Genomic DNA, 11,149 nt, shown 5'->3' with positions numbered 1-11,149 from the left:
AAATCAATTAGTACCCAACAAAAAAAATCGAAAAACACAATCATTAACATCATCATCAGTATACATCAGAAGAAACGCATATCTTTTATATAAAAATATATAATTACATGCTACTAAACGTGACTATATATAATTACATGTATATGACCATATGTGACTATATATGACTACATGTATATGACCATATGTGACTATATATGACTACATGTATATGACTATATGTGACTATATATGACTACATGTATATGACCATATGTGACTATATATGACTACATGTATATATGACCATATGTGACTATATATGACCATATGTGACTATATATGACTACATGTATATGACCATATGTGACTATATATGACTACATGTATATGACTATATGTGACTATATATAACTACATGTATATGACCATATGTGACTATATATAACTACGTGTGACTAACTATATGAGTATAGTCATGTATAGTATAATTTGAATTTATAGCTTCAAATCTCACTTTTCAACCCGACAACAACTCCGATCTATCGAAACTAGAACACTAAAAGCAGGCTCGGTTCGATCCCAAACCAAATAAAACGTAAAATAAAAAAAAGGAGAAAATCAACCCCCTATGAAACCCTTCCCCGTCGCCACACCTGGCCACCGCAAGCTCCTCGTCGACCGCTCAAAACTGTTACAAATAAAATACTAATACTATCAAATTCATTCGCCATTGAATCCTATACTGTTGACTTCATAAATATTAATAATTAAAAGAAATGTCAAGGCTCACAATCCACTCTCTCCAACACACAACATACCCTCACTTCCAGACACTCACAACAGTTAACTATACAACAATTACATGCTAGAAGATTATGAAGGTATTTTCCTCAAAAATCAATTTAGGAATGACATACTCACAGAAGCCGCCATATAATTGTATGTGCCACTGCAACCTAAAAATTAAATTCAACCAAACCAATCATAATAAACAATCAACGATTCAATTTTTCGATTAAATATATACAAAATATTAATGAAAAAAAATGAGACCCAATTAGAATCACAGATCGGAAAAATCACCAAATTAGCCTTGTTTTGTTTTACCGGAAAAATGGTTTTCAGAAATCGAGATCGGTTTTCGGGACTTCGGCGATTCTGAGAGCCCATGAAATTAGCATGATGAGAAAACCAGCAGCCAAAGAGAGCATCGATGTTAGCCATGGAAATGGGTACGCGTTCAGGCTCCACCACGTGGTGAAGTAAATCCCGATCTTCAGTTTTCTCATCGCCTCCGACGATTCTAGAATCGGCTCCGATCGACGGCCTCGTACGCCTGGCAGATAACCAGAGAAGATCGCTCCTTCTCCCTGTCAGTAGAAGTGACTAGACCTTCGAGACGTGGAGCGGTTTGGAAGGGGAAACCCGCCGCGAGAGGAGGCAACACCGGCGAGTGATGGCCAGATCTGGCGAGAGAGAGTAAGAAAGAGGGAGAGATGAAGAGGGATGGAAAGAACGGCGGTATGAGTTAGAAGAGAGAAGATTAGAAGGGTTAGGGCATATATTGAATTAAAACTAAAAAGGGTAAAATAGGTACTTCAAATTGTCTAGTGGGGTCTCACTAATTAATATCAGAATTTGGGTTTTTGACTAGAGCAGAATAATTTGTTGGGCCTCCTTATATATATTTTCAAAACTAGGGGTTATCACTCATTTCCCCTTATTAGAATTCCTGAATTCCGCCAATTTTGAGCGAAAATTCCTTGTAACGAAACTGTAACTAATATTCAATTTAAAAAAAAAAAATAGAACCTTTTTCAAAAGTGTAGATTTTGTTCTCATCATTTGACTTCTACACCTAGTTGTTTCTTCCAAACAAAAAACAAATAAATAAATATTCATAAAGTTTATTAGTGGTGTTGGAGTCCTGACAGGTTAGCATCGCAAGGTCATCAGGCTGGTTACCCGCTGATGGTGGCCAAACTTAAATAACAAAGTCGTAACTCATAAGGGAAATAAATAATATATTTTTAAATATTAAATTATTGAAGTTGTTATAGTTATATAGTTGAAAGGGTGGGATAACTGGTGAGTGGTGTTTATTAAATTTTCTATTAAAATATTCGGCATTTATTGAATTCGTCCAGGTATTTATAAAAAAATCCAAAATTTGGAAATTAAAATTCCGTTTTTACCAACCCTCGTCAGCAGAGTCGGCAGCTAGTCTCTACTATTAGAGTAGAAATTTCGGATTAGAAAATTCCCGTATTTATTGCCTCATCGTTTGTGGTCGAAATTGAGATTTAGGTGATGACACAAGATTATACGAGGCCCAATTATTGAGGTTCAAGCCCAAAATAGAAAAATGTCCAAATAGAGAAAGAAATATGCACCAAAATCACTAAATCATATATAAAAATGTTGGGGACAATTGGGTTCATTAATACGCATTCATATTTGATAAGATATTTTAAGAGATGATAAGTTCTTAAATATATGGTATTGAATTTGCTCTAGGAGTTGTGATCAGACACCATTCTGATCGAAATGTTTTCAATTTAAGAATTTGAATTCATTGGGCGAGATGGTTGTGCAACGTGGATTAAATAATGTACTGCCTTTTTTTTTTTTTTTTTTATGAGACACTTTTAGCGGTCGATATTTTTTTGTTGTCACTTATTTTTGTCTAATGCTTTACTTATATCAAATGGAATGTTTGTATTGTTTAATTTTGTATTATTTCATATTTAATATCAACGTCTGAAACTTTTACTTTCAGTAGCTTATCCAAAAAAAATATTCTTTAAAAATATCACTATGCATCGTACGCGTGAAATACTAGTAAATATATAAATCTAATGTTTTCAATTTAAACCACTCATTTCAAGTGCTGAAAATTGCACAAAATACCCATAATATGCTGGAAAATGCATGAAAGACCCCAACAATGATGCAAATCGCACAAAAAACCCCAGAAATGCTGAAAATTGCACGAACAACTCCAATCAATGCTGAAAATTGCACAAACATCCAACTAAGCTGAAATCAAACAAATCGCCACAAATCGACGAACCCACCTAAAATTGAACGAACCAATCACAAAATCCAAATCCTTACCCTAGTTGCGTTAAAAATGGAAGAAATAAGGCTCTAAATCACGAGTGCGTTCGGATTGCGCGACTCCCAGTAAAAATCGTGCGTGAATCGGTCTTGAATCACAAACAAATCGCAAGAATTTAGAGAAATTGAATAAGGGTTGCGATATTGTGAGAAATTTTGAAGAAATCGAAGAGAAAAATATGTATTTTCGAATTAGGGCCTATAAGAATTTTTTATGTGAAGACACATCATTGGCGTTTAAATTGTTCAAGAAAATTGAAGAGATTTGCTTTAAATCCATTTTCAGGCATGAAAATTGCATTTTTTTATTTTTATTTCGGTAACATCCTTTCGTGATATGGTGATACGATATGATATCACGCAATATTTATCGGTAATTATGCAGAACCGATATAGAGCCCAAATTATATCGTTTTAGTTGGAACCGTACCGTATCACAATATATATCGCGAGATACTGCGAGTTTAACTACACTAGTTTTAGCACATAATTTTATAAAATTAATCAAAAAAAATCCAAAATGGAGAAACCAAAATAAATCTTAGACAATAAATATTGATGCAGATTACTTAAGATGGGTACTTTGAAGATTCTCGAGTTTGAGAGTAATTGACTATAGCTGTGGCACGTGAGCTCGTTCGAGAAACCAAAGTACCGGGATTAAGCCGAGAATTATTGTTTAACGTTCAAGTCATAACAAGTACCTCCTCATTCCACAATATCTATCACTTTTAAGAACTTTTTATTCTATATTATGTGTCACTTTACCAACACTATAGGTCATTTGATCCATTGTATTAGATAAATATACGTGTAGGTCATTTGATCAATAAAATAAAACAAAATTATTAGTGTATAGAGATAAATAACCTTGATTAATATTTACAAGTAAATAGTTACTTTGGAAATTGAGGGAGACAAATCCCGCAAATCACTTTCTCTTTCTTTCCCTCTTTCCTCTCACACTTTCATATATATTTTTCTCTCCTTCACCACCCCACCTCCCCCCCCCCCCCCCCCCCCACCACACACACCCCACGCCTCTTTCTCCCTTTCTCTTCTCTCATGCCTCTTTCTCTCTCTCTCGAGGCTTTAGTTATTGTGAAAAAATGATTTTCATTTCTTGTAAAAAAAACTTTAATTTTATTTCATAAATATCTTATAGAAATCTTCACTTATCAACTTTCTTGACACCATGTAATTTAAATATTAATTGTTATTTCGTATGTTCTCGACGGTATTGTATTTTTTTTTTCCATGTTTGTATTTTCTAGCTGGTTTTACTTCAGCAAGCAAAAAAAAAAAAAAAGATAATAAACAAAATAATTTTGCAATGTAAAATAGAAAACTGCAAATTGCAATTTATAACTTAAAATAACACAAACAATAAACAACAAAGCAAAGAATGAACAGCAAACAGTAAACCGCAAACACACACAATAAACAACAAACATAGTAAACACAAATACAAACAATAAACAACACGGCCCCTAATGTATTTTTTACTCGAGCAACATGAAATAGTTTCAAAACACGAAATACAAAATAAAAGATGTTATAACAAACACAAAAAAAACTATTTTATTGTCTAGTAGCAAATTAGTAAGTCCAATTTAAAAGGCTTCAAGATACAACTTCTCTGAACACATGTAATGTAGTATTTTTTGAATTTATGTCGGTTGAAGATATGAACAAGTGAAACAAGGTTTGAGTGAATATTGTGGGATTGAAGGATCTTCTGTAATAACTTGCTCTGCAAGCACTATGTTTGCAGTCTGATTTATTCTTGTTTTCCCCCCTTCAAAAGACGTTGAAGAGTCATTTAATGCCTTGTTCTTTTTTTTCTTTGACGTAACTGTTTGAGCGCACACAATATAAAACTAAATAAGTCTTTCTATTGCAAATAATATATTGCAAAAAAGAACAAAAAATAGCAAATTACAAACAATAACTGCACTTACAAACAAGGAATTCAATATGTAAACATGGAACTCCAAACAAGAAAATTTCAAATAGAAAATTTCAAGTAGAAAATTAAAAGTGCAACAAGCAACTGCAAACAAGAACATGATGGTTCGATTGCAAACAAATTGCAAACTGCAAAAAAATAACAAGCCACATGAACATCAACAAAATAAAGAAAACAAAGAACAACAAAATGCAAACCACCAGAACAATAAAAAAAAAACATGATGGTTCAATAATGCACAGTAAAATGCAAATTTCAAATAGCAACACAAACGACAACAAATAAACAACAACAACCGACAGAAAAAAAAAATGCAAACAATGTAAACAACACGGTAAACAACTATACAAAATATAAATCGAAACTTTTAAAATATGTGAATAATTACCTGAGATCGATGCTTCAATATCAAATTTTTTTTTGCCCGAATAAAAATACCAACATTAGGTCATTAAATCATCATCAAAACATCTTAAGAAAATGGGAGGAGTAAAAAGGAATTAATTACCCGGACGTTTACATTTCTGCAACATGTTATTTGCTACTGAGGTTCTCCGATTTGGCATTACGAGGCGATGAAGAACAAGAAACAAACAAATCTAGGGTTTTTTTTTTCAATTAAAAAGCGACAAAATAGCAACGGAACGATAAACAAACAACAAGCGAACATTATTTTTTGTTGTTTTCTGCTTTTGCATTTATGAGAAGATGAAAAAAAATTAAAATTGTAGTTAAGATTTGAAGATTTGCACATGTTCAAGATTTGCACATGTTCTTTTGGGAGAAAATATTAGGATTAAAACCTCTATACAGTGGACTATTATTTGTGAATTTTTATCTTTCATATTTTATTAAAGGTATTTTAGACGCAATAAAAATAGAGAATTAATAGTTAGATTTATACTCATAAAGTTTCTTATAGGAGGACCTATAGCAAATTGCCCCATATTTGTTTTTGAGGGGGATGGTGATGGTGTGGTGTGGCAACGGTGGGGTGACGATGGGGACCAAACCTAGAGTTTTTTTGGATAGATAGGGTGGAGGACGACGCAGGCGGAGGAAATTCGCGAAGGTTGGCAGATCTAGGGTTTTGATAGTTGGTTGAGTTAATCGACTACGTTTTGATAGTCAATTAAGGCTAATCGACTTCAATTTTTTTATTTATTTTTGGACAATGTTAACTTACCCAAAATTGCATTCTCTAGAACCAACTGGTTCTGCTCCAGACCCGTCAATCCATTTCACTATTTAAAATGAGATTTTCGAGGGCGGGTCATATGCAGATCTGGGAGAAATAATGGGAGTCAATATTTGGCAATGTTGTAATGGCAAGGTACGGGAAGATAAACACATGTGATATAGTTGAGAATGCTTGTGCGGGGAGGACCGCCGGAGTTTTTACTTCCCCAACATGAAAAACTATAGTAGACGACAAAGGAGAGGCAAAGTGGTTTCCCGATGAGAGCTGATTTTACAACTAAGATGGGTGGACATTTTTGTAATTTCCAAGCCTTGACTAAACAATGTCAAGCTTAAAAGTCAGAAAACTAACGACGATGGTCACAATGGGACTATTTTACAAGCGCAATGTGGATAAATTGATGTAATTAAGAGTAGAATGTTGTAAAGTGGCCATAATCCATAGTACAAAGCAGGAAATTGGAATTTGCCCTTAGAATTAGATAAAGTTTAAAAGATTTTGGGCAAATTACGCCACTCAGTGGTAAGATCAAATTATGAAAATATTCCGTCATGTTTGTGTAATAACAATCACCCCCTCAAATATGTATTATCTTACACGTCCAACCTTACGGTGTTAAATTTACCTAGGGGTGTTCATTCCGTCGGTAAACCGATCGAATCGAACCCAACGAAAACTCGGTACATGTCGATTACAGAACCGACAATTCGGTTCGATATTCAATTTTTTTTAATTATTTTATATATATTTGTATATTTAATATTAGTATTTTAATCTAAAATTAATTTTCAAAAATAAAAAATAAAAATAATTATTAAATATCTTTAATAAAATTTCAGTAATTCTATTATTTTATCGAACCGAACGGTAAACGATATGAAATTTTGGCCTACCAAAATTTCTGTATGGCACACCCCTGAATTTACCAACAATAAGAGTTTTTTGTAAAATAATATATAGTCGAAGGATGAATTTTCGTAATTTGTCCATATTTCAGGGATAGACCGTAATTTGCCCAAATATTTTAGATATCTATAGAATATTAGAGTAATAAAATTATAAAATACAAAAGAAAATTAGGAAACTTTACAAAAACTTTTAGAAAACTTTACAAAAACTTTTAGAAAACTTTACAAAACCCTTTATCTGGGCCCGGAATGTGGAGGGACCACCGTGGCCGAATCACTAGTTCACTACCATCAACCCTCCAATTTATAAACTAGGTTTCTCATCGTCCCTTCTACAGCGTCTTCTCTTCCCCACTTCCCAATCGCCCTCGTCTGTCAGTATTTTTAAAGTTCCAGCGGCGGAGGTGATGGCGGTGGCGGTGGCGGTGGCGGTGGTGGGAGAAAGTGTCGCCATTGATGAAGAGGTGGAATTTCATAACGCCATTGAGAGAGAATTTTATCAGCTTATTATTGAGCAGGCTGAAATCGAAACAGGCCATGAGAAATCACCAGCCGTTGATTTTGGAACGGTGAAAATCGATGATCTCAACGAAGGAAAGGATGGAAAATATGCAGAGAATGTAGGTAGTAAGATTGGGGAAGAAGTTACTGAGTTAGCGAGTTGTAATCGGAGTTGGATAATTAACTATCCGACGAGGCCTGATGCAGAGGATTGCTCGTTTTATATGAAATTTGGGTCTTGTAAATTTGGGCAGAGTTGCAAGTTTAATCATCCTCCGAGGAGAATGAATCAGGTCTGTATGCATACGTGGATTGTGCGTGATCATCGTATTTTGTTGATTGCATTTATCAATAATTAGATTTGAATTTGCAGGGTATCAAACAGAGAGAGTATCATAGGGACGAAAACTTCGAAAGGGTAGGGCAGGGTGAATGCAAGGTTAGTACTATCGTTGTTGTTTATTCGATCGCCCCTTTTAATTCATCGTAAAATAATGATTTAAGTTAGTACGCGCGGCAATTTGGATGTTCTTACTTCGAATTGTTTCGTTTTATCGTTTGCGCCCATGGCCAATATTTATTATAGATATATTTGATAATTACACGTGCCGTGTGAAAATAGGTGGTGTTTTCCGATGATATTCCATTTAAGTGAAAATTGCTATTTCATGTGATGTTTTTATCTGATGCGACGAATTAATTCTATGTAATGCAGTATTACCTGACGCCGGAGGGGTGCAAATACGGAAGGGACTGTAATTACTCTCACGGTTCACAAAAAACCGAGGAGTTCAACTTCTTGGGACTTCCAATTCGAAGGGTATAACATCTCTTCGTAATTTATAGTTTCGTAATTGCATATACAGTTAAACCTCTATAAATTAATAAGTCGGGACTAGGGAAATTCTATTAATTTAGTGAATTATTGAATTATCGAGTTAATAATTTAACACGTTTTCTCCGAGTCGGGACCGAGAGAAACTATTATTTAATCGTGGTTATTAATTTATCGAGTTTCTACTGTATATGGATTATGTTTACGTTTATAAAAGTGAGAATGGAATTTATTTAAGCTATGAGTATTGAGCTTTTAAATACTAAAAGGGTGGTTCTGCACAGGGAGAAAAAGAATGTCTCTACTACATGCGCACCGGGACCTGCAAATACGGGTCAAACTGCAGGTTTGACCATCCGGAACCTTCCGCTGTGGTTGGAGCTGACTCTTCTTCTGGATATGGCAACGGTGGCTCTCTTACATCAAAGCTCGTTTCCTCGTCATCTGTCTCTTCATGGTCTTCGCCGAGGGAATTCAACGCGACTTCTCCATTTACATCAGTAACCCCTCCAACCAAAGTCGTTGCTAGTTCGAATAGAGAGTGGGAAGGATATGAGGTAATTTATTGTTCTTCACATTAGCGTATGGATAATCATTGTTGATATTGTTCATTTACGTTCTTTACTTTACGTTCTATGCTGTGATTTTGCTTTGGGATAATGAAGAAAATACATGTGTTCTTTCTTGTTCAGGGAGAAAGAAAATATTCTCGGTATATAATCGATTAAATTAAAGCCTAAGAGATTGCCCAAAATTTGTGAAATAATTTTCTTAATTATATTTTTTTGATGATGTGTTTTACATCCACCTATTTTTTTTTTTTTTTTTGCTATTTTTAGTGAAATACAGGTAATCAATAATTAAAAAGTTTATCGCCTCTGATAAAGTTTATCGGTTAATCTTTATATTGTGTCACAATCTTTTGTTTCTATATTAGGCAAGTGGTAGTTAAGTTTCAAATTAGATCAATTAATAAGTAAACGGTGAATCGTGTGCAATTTGGCTAAGTAGGGTGATATTTTTAGTAAGTTTCACCATGTGTCACGATTGTGTATAGTTTTCGAGAATTAATGGTACGACAGCAAAAGCAATTTGATTCAGTAAAAAATACCAAATTACTTCAATCTTGCATAACAGTGGTTACTTGTTTTATCTCAATCTGCATATGTAATCTTTCGGCTTTCCTACTTTTGAATTTGAAATAAGGTTGTGCTAGTAGTACATTTCTTACTTAAATACCTCCTATATTTCAGGAACTCGTATATAACTCATTATATGGTAAACGATAGGTTCAAGTTCAACTATTTTCAAGAATGCTATTTAATGTTATGCTATATAACATACATGCACTACGTTGAATGTGAAAACAGATGTCTGATTCCGATGCATAGTTAATTGTCCGACAAAATATTATATTATTTCTTTTTCGCACGAGTGTGCGTGTGTGTGCACTGAATGCTTATTCTGCTGCTGTCTTATCTGCTCTCTTTTCCCGTTTTTTTAACATGTTTGAGGCTGCAACTTATCCAACATCTGAGAGCGGCTTACCTGCACCACCAGCTTTTGCCGTAGAGAATCCACCGATTAATCTCTCTACGCCTTATCACTATCAGCAAAATATGGTGGTCGAAGAATACCCCGAACGCCCAGGTGAACCTGAATGCAATTTCTACCTAAAAACCGGAGACTGCAAATTCAAATCTAACTGCAAGTTTCATCATCCCAAAAGTCGTTTGTCAAACGCAAAGCCATACTCGTTACCTGTCAACAACAAAGGCCTCCCTCTTCGACCTGTAAGTTTGAATTTTCGGCATACTCGTATATTCTTCGCCAAACCATATATACATCTATGTGTATATATATTTAATCTCATGTGATGTTCTAGAACTTTCTTTGACCCTCATTATAATAATTTGCAGGATCAGCCCTTGTGTACATTCTATCACCGTTTTGGCATCTGCAAGTATGGACCTGCGTGTAGATTTGATCATCCGTTGGATTTTGCCAGCTTGCAAACGAATTTTCGTCGCCAAGTATATGGCAACTGAAAATTCGTCCGATCGGGGTTGTAAAGCGGGGAAAATGGAAACTGATTGAGCTTGAGAATAGCACAGAAGAATTCTCTAGTTTAAAACTTTACTCTTTAACATATTGATTGGTCTAGGATCTGAATTAATCAGAGATTTTGAACTTTCTAAAGGTTACTTTTGGCTGTCTTTGTTATTATCTGAGCTACTGTTTTCGAAGATTATTAATATTATTATTATTATTATTAATTTTCTTTTATATTATATTAAAAATTAGGATATAGCGGTTTGAAGTGTAGCTAAACTAGTTTCGTGTCGCATTCAACTGTTAATAATATGCTTGGTGTAGTTAGACATGACCACTGATACGGTTCTAATCGGAACCGAATTGTGGTCAACGGTTATAAACCGGAACCGGAACCAAAACCGAAAAACCGGTCCGGTTACGGTTCCCCGGATTTGGAACCAAGAACCGACGGTTAAACCGGCGGTTAGAACCACCGAACCGGTTTTAAAAATAAAAATAAAAATTAAAAATTGTAACGGTCGAATTTCTAGAAAAAGTTTTTTTTTTTTAAATTCCACGTGGCATCTTCCAGCGGTCGG

At 34.5% G+C, this 11,149-nt stretch overlaps 1 protein-coding gene and 1 long non-coding RNA gene across 2 annotated transcripts; one reads left to right on the top strand and one right to left on the bottom strand.

Annotated features, from left to right (window-relative positions):
• Positions 1–23: 23 nt before the first annotated feature.
• On the bottom strand, positions 24–1,080 carry LOC148771035 (uncharacterized). The gene is made up of 2 exons (XR_016030791.1): positions 900–1,080; positions 24–670 (listed from the first exon to the last, which is right to left on the bottom strand). It is a non-coding gene; the product is annotated as an uncharacterized LOC148771035 (long non-coding RNA).
• A 6,370-nt stretch (positions 1,081–7,450) lies between these two features.
• On the top strand, positions 7,451–10,792 carry LOC105954729 (zinc finger CCCH domain-containing protein 67). Its single transcript, XM_012978410.2, has 6 exons — positions 7,451–7,974; positions 8,055–8,120; positions 8,397–8,501; positions 8,801–9,073; positions 10,031–10,309; positions 10,436–10,792. The coding sequence occupies exons 1-6, from the start codon at positions 7,588–7,590 to the stop codon at positions 10,562–10,564; spliced, it is 1,239 nt and encodes a 412-aa protein (XP_012833864.1). The 5' UTR covers positions 7,451–7,587; the 3' UTR covers positions 10,565–10,792.
• Positions 10,793–11,149: the final 357 nt, after the last annotated feature.

Source organism: Erythranthe guttata, chromosome 4 (genome assembly GCF_056151865.1).
Source record: "Erythranthe guttata isolate IM_541 chromosome 4, IM_541, whole genome shotgun sequence".
Classification (NCBI taxonomy): Eukaryota; Viridiplantae; Streptophyta; class Magnoliopsida; order Lamiales; family Phrymaceae; genus Erythranthe; species Erythranthe guttata.
The sequence above is the reverse complement of the archived record's forward strand: the minus strand, read 5'-3'. Positions and strand labels throughout refer to the sequence as shown.

Bases quoted from the DNA above. Each gene is read 5' to 3' on its own strand.
- LOC105954729 (XM_012978410.2), top strand. From the start codon at position 7,588: ATGGCGGTGGCGGTGGCGGTGGCGGTGGTGGGAGAAAGTGTCGCCATT. The intron at 7,975-8,054 runs GTCTGTATGCAT...TTGAATTTGCAG, and splicing joins CTCCGAGGAGAATGAATCAG to GGTATCAAACAGAGAGAGTA. The intron at 8,502-8,800 runs GTATAACATCTC...GGTTCTGCACAG, and splicing joins TGGGACTTCCAATTCGAAGG to GGAGAAAAAGAATGTCTCTA.